Here is a 15,104-nt window from a genome sequence, read left to right on the forward strand (position 1 = left end):
TGATCTTGGCCCCATCCCCTTCAAGTTCAACCCTCTTTGGATCAAGGAACCCAGCTTTATGCAGATAGTCAAGGAAAGTTGGTCCCAGCCAGTCAATGGATCTCCATTCTTCATATGGGAAGGGAAACTCATAAGACTGAAATCTGCCCTAAAGTGCTAGGCCAAAACTCTCCCTAACCCAGCAACTGAAAGGAAAAAGCTCCAAAGTCAGCTAGACGCCCATCATCTACTCTCGGAAGAGGCATACGTGTCTAAAGAAATTCTTGATAAAGAGGTCCAACTCCAACAGCAATATCATAAAGCCTGCCTGGACGAAGAGGAAACATGGAGGATTAAATCTCGCTGCCTTTGGCTCAAAGCAGGAGACAAAAACTCTTCATATTTCCACAAGCAAACTCAAGCCAGAAAAAGTTTCAACTTCATAGCTGAAATTAAAGAAGAATCTATCATTCACAAAGACTTTACAAGCATCAAACAAGCAGCCTTTCTCCATTTCAAAAATCTGTACAGCGAAGAGGTGAATGCGACTCAGAACTCTTGTCTTCTGGATGGGGTTCCCCCTTCAATCTCAGCTGAGATAAATCACCATCTAGAAGCCAAAGTCACCATGGACGAGGTCAAAAGCGCTCTCTTTGCCATGGACCCAGATAAAGCCCCAGGTCCTGATGGTTTCTCCGCCAGATTTCTCCATACCTGCTGGCACATCGTGGGAAAAGATCTTTATAAAATGGTCCAAAAATCGCAAGCCTGTCAGAAAATTGGAGGAAGCACAAATTCCTCGTTCCTTGCACTCATCCCCAAGGAGAAGGGCGCCAACTCCTTCAGCAGATTTTGACCCATATCTCTCTGCAACACTGGCTATAAACTGATCACCAAAATAATGGCTATATTCTCCCTAAAATCATTCGATAGAATCAAGGGGGCTTCATCCATGGAAGACAGCTGGTGGACAACTTCATCTTAGTTCAAGAGGCAATCCTTTCAAGCTAGTAGTGCAAGGAAAAAGGTATGGCTATCAAACTGGATTTAGCAAATGCTTTTGATCGTGTTAGACATAGCTTTCTCTTGAATGTTTTGAAAAAATTTGGATTTGGGGAGAGCTTTATAAAATGGATTCGGGCTTGCATCTCGGAGCCATGGATTGCTCCTCTAGTTAACAGTAGAGCTGTTGGTTTCTTTAAAGCTTCAAGAGGACTAAGGCAGGGCTGCCCCCTGTCCCCTCTCCTGTTTGTTATTCAAGCCTCCGCTCTCAGTTTCCACTTAAATAAAAAAATGCAAGAGCAATAGATTCCAGGGATTTGCATTGCGAGGGGAGTCCAAAACATCAACCATGCCTTGTTTGCAGACGATACCCTGCTTCTTGGGGCTGCTTCGATCCACTCTGCCAATAGATTCAAAGAGGCTCTTGATGAGTTTTGCATGGCGTTTGGAAGTAGTCTCAACAAGGGAAAGTACCACATCTACTGCTGGAATACCACGCCCATTCTTCTCAGTTCCATTGCCAGATGCTTAGGATTTGCTGCCTCCTCGGTATGGACCTCGTTTAAGTATCTTGGGCTCCCTATCTTTCTTAAACGAGCCTATAGTAGAGATTGGCTTCCTCAAATAGAAAAATTCAAGATCAAGCTCCAAGCATGGGGATTTAACTAGCTAAATATTGCAGGCAAGTCTGTTCTTATCAAAGCCATTCTCAGCAGTCTCCCATTATTTCAGTTCTCAGTGCTTCTAGCTCTAGTCGGCATTCTTCAGAAAATGGACCAGCACATCTGAAATTTCTTCTGGAAGGGAGGCAAGCAAAATGAGAGGAAAATCCCTCTTGTTAATTGGGAGACTGTCCTCAAGCCTCAGATGGAGGGAGGTCTAAACTTCAAGAATCTTCCCCTACAGAACATAGCTATGGGAGCCAAAATCCTCTGGAAAATTATCGCGCCCAAGCTTGGCTGGGCCCAGCTAGTGCTTTGGAGGAAATAATTCAAAGGCGAGAGGATATGATGTCTGGATGGGCCTATCCCCCAAGTAACCTCTCCATTTGCTCGACTCTGCTCCAAAACTGCCCCTTTAATCCACTCCAAGGCTTACTGGATCCCTGGAAATGGGAAAAAAATTAATATATGGACAGACCGCATCATGGATCGCGATCCGATTGGTGATTTCCCCTCCGTGAAGGCACTGAGAGATTAGCTGTCTGCCTCAGGAAAATCCACGCAGTGGGATATCTCCTTGTGGGAAGGGACGCGCTGGGCTGGCTGGAGCTTGTTCGACTTACCTTCGGATCTCCTTCAGGACTCCATCTGCCTCCACGCTATGCTGAATGGAGTTGCCCCCTCGCACATCCGCAGAAAAGACAGGTGTGGCTGGGGGACTTCAACTGCAGGTTTCACTGTTGCCCAAGGCTATGCGAATCTCGCCTCAATTCCAAACGTCCCTCCTGATCCGGCTCCGTGGAAGGCAGTTTGGGGCATCCCCTCGCTGCCCAAAATCGACATGTTCTGTTGGCTCCTATGCCACAGAAAAATACTCACTGATGACAATCTGCAGAGGCGTGGATTCTATGGCCCGTCCAGGTGCTCCCTGTGCAGAGAGAAGGCAGAATGTGCCACGCACCTCGTTTTAAAAAGCAACTTCACTGTGCAGGTCTGGAGAGAGCTGATGGACCATTGGAACCCCAATCATGTTCTTCCTGCCTCCATAATTGATCTTTTTTCTAATTGGTAGAACAGCTATCCTGGTCCCCCCCCAAAAAAAAACAAAGTGATCAAAATGGCTTGGTCTTCTCTCCTCAAAATTTGTTGCTGGCAGATCTGGCTAGAGCGAAACAACAGAATTTTCATAAGCATCCAGCCTGATGTCAAGGTGGTAGCTGTTGTTGGGAAAAGTATCCAATACGGAATGACCCTATCCCACTCTAAGGGTGATAGTACCTCAGCAACAATCAAAGCAAAGCTATTTGAGATTACTTCTTTATGAGATGTAAAAGAGGGGAGAAAGAGATCCACTAACCGATGTCTTCCGCTAATGATTGATCCAATCTTCTCTCCTTGCTGCTTGCCCCCAGCTCCTTGCTCTTTCACTGGCCCAGCTACACCAAGATCCTGCAAAATGACAAGAGGGGGAAACTACAAGAAGCATAGATTCATAATTGATTCAAGGATTAGAATAAATCAAATACACAAGTATAACAATACATCATTGAGACACATGCATATAGAAGAACCTCAAATGCTTTATTAATGGAAGAAGTAAAGTTCAGGAAGTGATACAACCATAGAAGCCCAATCTATCATCACCTTCCCAGCAGAAAGAAATCTCCTCTTCACCTCCTTCAAAGCAAATCACCCAATAGTTCTAAACTCAAACCAACAGCAATTCTTTACATTCACAAGATTCCAGCCTCCTTAGACCTCATGAGAGAGATCTATATATAGGAGTTTTGGAGAAAGGATGAGACAGCTTGAGCTTGGCATGAAGCTGACTAGTGTCCTCTCTCACTTCAGTTATTCTTCAGTTCTTGAATCCACTTGGAGGTTCTTGCTTCCACTTGGAGATCTAGACCCTCTTACTCATCACCAGTCGAATTCCTTGATCCAAGTGTCATTTTGGAAGCTTCCTGGGCATTGACGCCTTGAGGAATGACAGTGCCACATGTCCCAACTTGCCCAGCGCAGGTAGCCTTCTTTGCAGTTGACATTCAGCGCAGGTAGACAGTGGAGCAGTTGACATTCAGCGCAGATGCTCAGTGGAGCAGTTGACATGATCCAGAATTGCCTTGTTTTTGAGTGTTTTCAGGTGGAGAACTTTTATTCAGTGTTGTGGTTTGCTGACCTTGTTCCTCTAGGGGTAGGAACAACATGTTTAGGGACTTTGGATCCCTTAGATTATGGACATTTCATGCTTCATGCTGTAAGGCACAAAAATGTCTATAACAGTTGCCCCCTAAAGTATGAGGTCGTTTATCGGGTGAAATGCTTTATCAGGAGGATCCGAAGTTCATTCAATCGCTGAGAGGTGACCTGTAATAAGATACAATACAATACATTATTTTTCATATTGTTTTCATGATCTAGCTGAGGCGGGCATTCCCATGCTCAGCTTTATAAATTCATTTTGGTACATAGAACAGACGATCGTCTGATGGTAGACTGATAATTCTCTGCTGAAATTATCATCCTTTGAGTAGGATGATCATCTGCTGCAATGATGTACATGTCAAATGTCTTTATATTTCCTGAATATATATCGCAGCCCGGATGGATGAAACTAGATCCGGGGTCTTCAAACTCGTTCGATCTTCACTCTAAGTACAAGTCGATCCATGTGAGAATTGCGCTGAAGTCGAACATGGAAAGACATTGCTTGATTACCGGTCAATGATGTAAACCGTTAACAAGCGCGAGAGGAATCACCGATAATGATAATGACCCTCAAGGTACTGCAGTAAAATTCACGTGGTGTGAATATAGGACTTGGCGTCGAACACCACGCAAAATCTTCTGGTCGAAGGTCATTGATGTATACCTGTCGCCGGAAGTGAGAAACTTGCCATTGAGGTATGCAAGCTTCAAAGTACTGAGGGGGTTTTTCCTAGATCAACTTCTTGGATAATGAGCTGAAGTCGACAAGAAGCGATCCGTCAAAGGAGGGCCTTAATGAATCCCACATCAGTGACACGGAACAGAGCTAATGATTTTAGTGGAGGTGAAAACAATCTGTGAAATATGATTCAGGGTGGCGGTCATGAAAGGATGAAAGATGATGTATGGTAGTGGATGGGACACGGTTGACTCTTTCTGAACAGCATCTCTTGAACATATAACGACACTGATGCGATGGATCGGTAGCATTACCCCAAATGTGGATGGTTTGGCGAGACCATGGTTATGAGACCGGTGAATGAAACAACCCAACTCGATGTGATACGGAGGAAAAGTGTCATGTTCAAGAGCGACTTGCTACCATTAAAGCTTTGAGGTTCTACCAATTTTTCCCCAGTCATTTCTGACCAGTACCTCTTTATTTTTGTCAAGCTTGAGGAGGATAACATATGCTTGTTCTATAACCTGCCCTTCGGGCAAGCCCATCGCTATGTTTTAACAAGCCTAGCGATAGGGAAACTCGTTCTCGTCTAAAGACAAGTTTGTCGCTATTTAATCATTTTAACGAGTCTAACGACAAGGAAAACTCGGTCCTTTTCATTTTTAGAGAGTCTGAAAAGGTACATAAAGTTAACTCCAAAATTCCTTTTTCGTCATCTAATCCCTTAAGTCCGAAAAAGTATAAAACAATACAAAAGGGATGAGTTTTCGATAACTTTAACGAGCCGAATAAAACAAGCGCTTGACCTTTTTGTGCAATAATCCCTCAGGTCCAAAAAGATTAAAATCTAGAGGAGGGATAGCTCTTCCGGTCACTTTAACGAGCTGGAAGGCCAAAACTCGGCAAACTTTTCATATTTTACGAGTCAGTTGAAAAGAGCTTAAAGAAGACTCGTCTTTTGAGGAACGAGTGATAAACAGGGATAGCAGCAGATTCCAGGTACAGGTTGGAATTTTCCAATCACGGCAGTGTCACAAGGATGGCTAGGTGAAATCACTCTTCGCAGCTGTTCCTCAAAATGGGTAAACAATCATATGGAGGTGAACGATCGGCCAAATGAAAGTGGAGGTGGCAGGTGCAAACACGACCAAGGCTTTTTATGGCTAGTAAATTTACGATCACAACGGTTATTTACCGGGATAGGTTCATTTTTTATTTAAAAATGAGCTTAAACTCTGGAGGAAACATTGCTCACTGCTTTTATTTATTTTTTAACGAGCATGAAGACCGCGTTAAAACTGCTCGGATCTTGCGTTTATTTTTTAACGAGCATGAACTTTTATGCTAAAACTGCTCGATATACCAGTCATAAGATAAGAAATGTCCCCTGTATCCCACTCTAAGGGTGATAGTACCTCAGCAACAATCAAAGCAAAGCTATTTGAGATTACTTCTTTATGAGATGTAAAAGAGGGGAGAAAGAGATCCACTAACCGATGTCTTCCGCTAATGATTGATCCAATCTTCTCTCCTTGCTGCTTGCCCCCAGCTCCTTGCTCTTTCACTGGCCCAGCTACACCAAGATCCTGCAAAATGACAAGAGGGGGAAACTACAAGAAGCATAGATTCATAATTGATTCAAGGATTAGAATAAATCAAATACACAAGTATAACAATACATCATTGAGACACATGCATATAGAAGAACCTCAAATGCTTTATTAATGGAAGAAGTAAAGTTCAGGAAGTGATACAACCATAGAGGCCCAATCCAGCATCACCTTCCCAGCAGAAAGAAATCTCCTCTTCACCTCCTTCAAAGCAAATCACCCAATAGTTCTAAACTCAAACCAACAACAATTCTTTACATTCACAAGATTCCAGCCTCCTTAGACCTCATGAGAGATATCTATATATAGGAGTTTTGGAGAAAGGATGAGTCAGCTTGAGCTTGGCATGAAGCTGACTAGTGTCCTCTCTCACTTCAGTTATTCTTCAGTTCTTGAATCCACTTGGAGGTTCTTGCTTCCACTTGGAGATCTAGACCCTCTTACTCATCACCAGTCGAATTCCTTGATCCAAGTGTCATTTTGGAAGCTTCCTGGGCATTGACACCTTGAGGAATGACAGTGCCACATGTCCCAACTCGCCCAGCGCAGGTAGCCTTCTTTGCAGTTGACATTCAGCGCAGGTAGACAGTGGAGCAGTTGACATTCAGCGCAGATGCTCAGTGGAGCAGTTGACATGATCCAGAATTGCCTTGTTTTTGAGTGTTTTCAGGTGGAGAACTTTTATTTAGTGTTGTGGTTTGCTGACCTTGTTCCTCTAGGGGTAGGAACAACATGTTTAGGGACTTTGGATCCCTTAGATTATGGACATTTCATGCTTCATGCTGTAAGGCACAAAAATGTCTATAACAGTAGCGACTAAGATAAAGTTACAGTTAAAAGAATGCCTGGGAGATCAAAAAGACGACTCAAACCTCAGTCAGCTAGATACTGTTTGGGGGAACTCCTTAAATCTGCAATTTCACCAAGCCAACAGAAACATCTTCTCCCCCCTGGAATGGCAAATAAGGGGAAAAAAATAAGGAAGAATTCCAAGATTGGATCTCCAACCAAAAGGTGCACTCTCTCTTCTTTGATGGGGCAACAAATGGAAATCCTGGCAAGGCTGGGGCAAGAGGAACTGTTAAAAACAATGAAGGCATATCGATCCACAGTTTTGCCTGGGGTCTGGGGATCAACTCCAGCATTCAAGCTGAAGCATTGGCCCTTTACCAAGGTCTCAAGCTGCTCTTGAAACTGGAAATTAAGGAGGCAAACATTCTTGGGGACTCCCAAGTGATTATAAAACTCATGGTGACCAATACTACCCCCCAGGACTTAAGATTAGCAAGGCTGATATATAGAATTAGAAGCTTGGGTAAGTTGTTCCAAAACCTGAAATACTTTCATGTTCTGAGAGACAACAACAAAGAAGCAGATCTTGAAGCTAATAAAGCTGCTCTTCTCTCTGTCGGGGCAATGGTAAGAGATGGGGAAGAAACATGGGATCAAATTCCATAATCATTTCAGCTGATATGTTTTACTGTTGGATACTAAACCAGTTTGTTTGTATATTCAAGCTTGGGAAAATCACAGAAATCAACTTCATTTTTGAACCCAAAAAGAGCGGGAAGCGGAATATAAGCCCCACAGTACTTCAGGAGGTCGATTCTATTTGGATCTGGCTCACTCCCATTGTAATCAGAAGTCTCGCATTTATGCCAATCAATTAATACAATCCATAACCGTCCCTGTGACAAAAAAAAAAAAAAAAAAACTTATAATAATAATATTGTTATAAACTTAAAATAATAAAAAACCAATATTATTAAAATCTTAAAGTAATAAAACCTAAACGTAAGTAAATTATCATTTAATATGGTATTAATGTTGCTTTTAATAATATTATTTTTAATTTAATTTGAATGTTATTATTATTATTAGTTATATTATTAATGATATTATTTAATAATGATGTATTTATTATAACCTTAACTTTATTATGAAACCTAAATTTATAAAAAAATTAATATTATAAAATGTAAATTTATAAAACTAGTAATATTGCTTTTCAAGTCACACCAAATGAAACAAGCCATACCAAATTTTAACACCACGTTTCATAAAGAATTTTTTAATAAATTACAAGCAAGGAAAATTTTAAGGATGGAAATTTTTTTTGAAGTTTAAAACATTGGCGAATCTCACTAATCCCTAATATGCAAATTATAAATGTTTATTGATATATTTGTAAAATTATTCAAATTTATAATTATTTTATATATAGTCTCTATATAATGTTGGCGATTTTTAAGGTTAAATAATTTTATATTCTAAAATTTGGGCGAATCATCTTTTATAAAATTGGAAATTGGCGAATCTTTTTTGTCGAAAAATCATGGAAAATTAGCCCACTCAGCGAACATTAGCCCCTAAAATTTTCCATGATTACAAGGATAACCATGTTCCACAAATGATTTTTTAATAAATTAAATGGACAAAGAGACTTACTATTGACAAAACTTTTCATATTGTCCATTGCTTCACGTATTAGACAAAGAATATTTGTTTGGCTTGCAATCTCAACCATTCATTTTATTGACAATATAAAATCCATAAGCCCAATTCCAATATAGACCACGACGTCATAGCCTAGGCATTTACCTATAGTTGTAGATCGTAAAACTCCGATGTGTGCTTAAATATTTGCATATTACCACATTTTATGGCCATGTTCCAAAAAAATTGCTTCAAAACATAGCAAAAAATTAGCACATGGATACTTCAAGTTCACATGACATTGTCTAATTGATGCATATATGCCTAGAGTCCCTCATCTTGTCCTTGAAAAAAATAGTGTAGAATATACTCCTTGGATGTTGTTATAGACCTTTTTTGGATAGTTCATCAACACAGTGCTATGCACACGATATTGTTGGGAGAAAGTCAAATCTAGAAAACCTGAATCTCTTTGATACTATGCAACTAGTTTATGGGCTTGTGGTGTTCAAAAGTTGTATGACCTTGAACCCAATCTATGGACACCTTTGAATCTCTGAATACCACCAAATTATTGATGGAGAGCCATTTTGCGCAAGATAGTACTCCCCAAAGGGTAATGACCTTTTGCACAAATGTTAGTACCTTGACTGTAATTCCACATAAAATGAAATAAAGTTCTGGATTGATAAAATTTTGTACCTCGCACAAACATTTCCCTCTGTTGGTCACCCCATCAAAAAAGTCGACAAGGGATTTGTCCCATATGTTAATGAGGTGAATACTTCTCTTGTGCTTTTGATTAGCCATTGGGCCACACTCATTGAAGTATGCATCAATGGAATAACAACACTGCTAAATATCCCAACTTGATCCCTCGAAAATACTGGCATTCTTGTAGCACCAAATTCCCTGAAAAATGAATAAAGGGAACACCACTCTGTAACACCTTTCTCCCACATCTACCCAAGTAACAAGCCAACCGGTGTAAACATGTGATGAAAAGTTACTATGATATGACTCAACCTCCTAAGTCACCATAAGGAAGTGGAAGTAATGGAAACACACCATACAGACCTTCCACATCAGCAACAATACCCTCAGGAACCATCCCGAACTCTCATGTAACCAACCCCCGAGTCCCACTATGTTTCCTAACCAATTAACCCCTCGACTCTCCCATGATATGGGCATGCCAATATCCAAAGGGATCTAGATGCTCACATAACATGGCATGCCAGTGTCCAGGGACTAGTTTTCGTAATGTTGTGCCAGTGTCCCTAGGATTTGACCCACTTTTTCAGGCTTAGAGCCGAGATCACTGCCTATTGTAGAAATTTTGAATAATTTAACACATATTCAACAGAGATTATCCTGATCATGTACTATTGCAGAATACATACACAATACATAAGCTCCTCTACGTTGATCATCAATATAGCAGCATCAATAACAATAAAACATCAAGAGCATTCACACATTAACACAGTATGTAACCCGGGGAAAGCATCTCGCTAAAAACCCCACACTATCTGTATATTAATGATTGAGACCATGTAACATTACAAAGTACAATGCTTATCACAAGCAATCCAGTACCAGCTCTACCTGTTACACACAATACAGCTAAGATCTGATCTCCAAATCTATTCCACTGCTTGCCTGCCTCCACTGCTCAATCCCTGCTCAAGAATGAAAGAGAATGGTCTACCAAACTTGTATTTCACCTCCAAAGAATCACTCACAATGTGTAAGACGTGAGCAGAAGCTACAAACTGGGCAAATACATGAGCAAACTCATTGGCATACTCAATCCCTTGATTGTGCAAGATCTGATGCACAACTATAGTCACAACTGATAGCAATCTGATTCTCTAACACCTGTCCCTGCTGAACTGAACATGCACTAACATGCAACTGAGTTAACTGATGTATTCTATAGTTGTATTATGAGTTAATAATTAGTTTAACAACTCATCATTAATCTATTTGCAGTTAGACTAACTACAACTAGTTTAACCAAGTCAAACTGAACACAACTCCATCAACTCCACAGTCAACTCCACCAAACTCAACTGATTGAGTTCTAACTGAAGTCATGCATGCAACAACTCAACTAACTCATAAGAAAAGCGTACTTCCTTCTGACAGCTACATGGGCCACATCTGTAGCTCAAACTGAAGTGCTCCAAGAGAATAAGATCAAGTTTATAGTCCAAATATTATTATGAGACAATAATATTTGACTTTTCTATTTTTGACAGCCAGTCTAAAAATAGACTTTGATCACCCACACTGTGGTCACCCACACTTTGGTCACCCACATTGTGATCACTCACACTGTGATCATCCACACTGTGATAAAAAATAGAACTTGCGCCATAATTTGCCTGCGGGCCCACTTAGTGAAGGCGACTCTTTTCACTAAGCTCCATCATCTTGTTGCAATCTCAACACTCCCTCTCGACAAGATATGGATTATCAACAACCCCTATCCTGCCTCGGTGGTACTCGAATTTTCTCCTGGTGAGAGCCTTCGTTAGAATATCAGCATCCTGATCCTCCTTTGGAATGTATGAAAGCAACATGATCCTCCGCTGCACACAATCTCTGATATGATGGTACCTAATGTCAATATGCTTAGATCTATCATGAAATACAGGATTAGCCGAGAGTTTAATGCAACTTTGGTTATCACAGTAAATCACAGTAGGATCCAAATGAGAACCGAACAAACCAACCAGGATCTTCCTCATCCATATAGCCTCGCATGCAGCCAAACTTGCTGCCATATACTCGGCCTCCGCTGAACTGAGTGCCACGGATCTCTGCTTCCTGCTGTACCAAGAAACTGCTGTCGATCCAATACTGAAGACCCCTCCTGATGTGCTCTTTCTGTCCGTTGGGCTCCCTGCCCAATCTGCATCCGTGAAGCCACATAGCTTCACCTCATCCTCCTGTCTGTACCACAAACCATATCCCGATGTGCCTCTCAAGTAGCGCAATACATGCTTGCCCGCCTTCCAGAAGAGCTTGGTAGGCTTAACCATAGCTTGTGAAAGCTGGTTAAAATCATAGCATATATCAAGTTGTGTATTGACCAAATACATCAGCGACCCCACCAACTGTCGATAAACAGTGGCATCCACTTCTTCTCCCGAAGTGGCATCCTCCTTCCTCCAACCTCCAGGAAGAGGAGTATCAACAGGCTTGCAGCCATGCATGTTGAACTTCTCCAGTATCTCCTGAACATACTTGCCCTGAGAAGCAAACAGTCCACCACTGCGCTGCCATATTTCCAATTCTAGGAAATAGTGAAGGAGGCCCAAGTACTTCATCTCAAACTCTGTAGCAAGATCCTTCTTGCATGACAGTATCAACAGCTCATCACCCGTTAGAATCAAATCATCAACATACAGTACAATGATAAGCAACTTACCCTCCACCACAATCTGGTATAGGTTAGGATCCGCCTCGCTCTTGGAGAATCCAAGTCCTGCGAAATAGCTGTCTATCCGTGTGTACCAAGCACGTGGTGCTTGCTTCAACCCATACATCGCTCTCTTGAGCCTGCACACATGCGACTCGATGCTGAAGACCTCAAAGCCTTCGGGCTGCTCAATGTACACCTCCTCCTCAATGACTCCTTTGAGGAACGCAGTCTTCAGATCCATCTGATGAATGTGCCATCCCATCTGCGCTGAGAGAGCAAGAATCGTCCGTATGGAAGAATACCTTGCGACAGGTGCAAAGGTCTCCTCATAATCAATCCCCTCTGTCTGTGAAAAGCCTCGGGCAACAAATCTTGCCTTGTACTTCTCCACACTCCCGTCAGCTGCCTGCTTAACTTTGTAGATCCATCTCAAACCCACCACTGATTTCCCTTCCGGTCTAGGAACAATCTCCCATGCATTGTTTCTGACAATAGAATCATACTCTTCCACCATGGCGTCTACCCATGCGGGATCCTCCACAACTTCCTCGAAAGAGGATGGCTCAGTCACAACACACTTGCTCATCAGAGCCATGTATCCAGTGTACCGATCAGGTGACTGTCTTTGCCTGCGTTGGGCTGTAGATGGTCCTACAACTTTCTCTGCATCTTGAGCCAGTCGCTCAGCTTCTGTCAAGCGCTTTCGCCCTCTGATGGTTGGCGTTGCATGAGTGGTCTCTTCCACTCCATGAACCTCGTCCTGTGGTTGATCCACGTCCTGAAGCTCATCCTTAGGAACTAATAGCTCCTCATCTGCATGCAAGTGTAGCTCCCTCTCAAGCGAACACTTCATGGCTTTCTCCTCCTGAAATTTTATATCCCGTCACACAACAGTTTTACCACTGTCTGGCAAATACACACGATAGTTGTGGGGCGTATCAGTGTACCCCACAAATATCCCAACCTCTGCGGTCGGCTCCAACTTCTTCCTGGCACCCTTCGTCACATGCATGTAAACGTTAGCACCAAAAATCCTCAAATGAGAAAGATCAGGCTTCTTACCAGAATAAGTCTCTTCAGGTGTACTCATGCCAAGTATCCTATGAGGACAACGGTTCTGCACATAAACCGCTGTATTGCATGCTTCTGCCCACAAGTGAAGGGGTAGGCCCTGATCATGCAACATTGCCCGTGTAGCACCCACAATCATTTTGTTCTTCCGCTCAGCTACCCCATTCTTCTGTGGGTTATCGGGAGCTATGAGCTCTCTACGAATCCCTTCTGCCTTGCAGAAATCCTTGAACTCATCCGAGATGTATTCACCACCATTATCTCTCCTAAAAGCCTTCACCTTCTTCCCCGACTCCTTCTCGACCAGTGCTTTGAATTCATAAAACTTTGAATATGTCTCGCTCTTCTTTTGCATGAAGAAGATCCAGCGCTTACGAGAGAAATCATCAACAAAAATCACATAATACCTGTGTTTTGTGTCGAAGCAATTGAGAAAGGTCCACACACGTCTGTGTGAATTCTCTCAAGGATCGTTGTGGTGCAACTATCCTTCTCATGAAAGGTGGCTTTCACAAACTTACCCAAAGTACACCCCTTGCACTGATCTGACTGCGCAAGTGTGCCTCTAGGAAGCCCTGTAGTGATCTGTTGCAGTATCTTCAAGGCTCCATGGTGAAGGTGATGCAATCTCCTGTGCCACAACTCACCATCATCCCGTCTCACCAATCCTTCTGCCTTGCCCGCCATTGCTGCGCATCCATCTACATGCAACTGATAAAGGTTCCTCACTTGAACCCCTATCTTCCGGGTCTCACCAGTTGTCTTGCTGCGCAGGAAAGCCTTTCCCTCGCTGAAAACAACATCATACCCCTTGTCTTCTAAGATCGCCATTGAGATGAGATTCTTCGTCAATCCTGGAACATGCATGAATTCCTTCAATACGAAGGGTTTACCAGACTCCCTCTCAAAGGAAATGGTACCGATACCGGTCGCACTGTATCTACCATCATCGCCCATCTCGATGTGCACTCCAAGATCTTTGTCCTCCAGATCAGAGAACAAATCTCTATCTCCCGTCATGTGAAAAGACGCACCACTGTCCAAGAACCACACTGATCCCATCACACATGAAACCAAGCATGCGATCAATGAAAAATCAAGCTCAAACTGTGAGGCTAGAGCCTCTCCTGCTGAAGATCCAACAGTCTGCTTGTTCTTCTTCTTCTGTGGACAATTAGTGGCATAGTGTCCGTGCTGGTGACAGTGAAAACACTTCACCTTGGACATATCCTGCTTCTTGCCTTTCGCACCAGACTGAGAAGCTTTCTTGTTCTTCCCCTTCTTTGCTTTGGCAGCCAAAGCGCAATTCTCTTCATCAGATACCTTTGATGAAGATCCATTCTCACCTTTATTGTTTCTGAGTTTATCCTCGAGCGCCAGGTCGCTCTTGCTTTGGAATAACATTTGCAATCCGTTGAAAGACATTTCAACAACACTGCTGCAAATTCGAATTCCACCAGCTCCAAACTCAACTGCCTCGGATCTAAGATTCGTGAGAACACAATATTTATCGTACAGAGATTGACTGTATGGGCATTTACTGGATATCTCACCTTCCAAAGGAAGGATGAATCCAGAGGCTACCTGGCTCGATTACAAACTCTGCCTGAAGAAATAGAATGTAAACACTTCCTGAATAGTAGATCTGATGATCAACAACTCTGATAGCATGTAGAAATTTTGAATAATTTAACACATATTCAACAGAGATTACCTTGATCATGTACTATTGCGGAATACATACACAATACATAAGCTCCTCTACGTTGATCATCAATATAGCAGCATCAATAACAATAAAACATCAAGAGCATTCACACATTAACACAATATGTAACCCGGGGAAAGCATCTCGCTAAAAACCCCACACTATCTGTATATTAATGATTGAGACCATGTAACATTACAAAGTACAATGCTTATCACAAGCAATCCAGTACCAGCTCCACCTGTTACACACAATACAGCTAAGATCTGATCTCCAAATCTATTCCACTGCTTGCCTGCCTCCACTGCTCAAT

The 15,104-nt window shown here is 42.2% G+C and overlaps 1 protein-coding gene across 1 annotated transcript in view; it reads right to left on the reverse strand.

Annotated features, from left to right (window-relative positions):
* The window catches only part of LOC149242762 (uncharacterized), a 34,737-nt gene that overhangs the window by 10,151 nt on the left and 9,482 nt on the right, over window positions 1-15,104 (reverse strand). The window contains 1 exon segment of the mRNA XM_089371002.1: window positions 7,640-7,831. Within this exon segment, the coding sequence (XP_089227128.1) occupies window positions 7,640-7,831 (192 nt within the window).

This window comes from Pinus tabuliformis, chromosome 8 (assembly GCF_031772625.1).
Source record: "Pinus tabuliformis cultivar Carrire ecotype Pingquan chromosome 8, CPIR1, whole genome shotgun sequence".
Lineage (NCBI taxonomy): Eukaryota > Viridiplantae > Streptophyta > Pinopsida > Pinales > Pinaceae > Pinus > Pinus tabuliformis.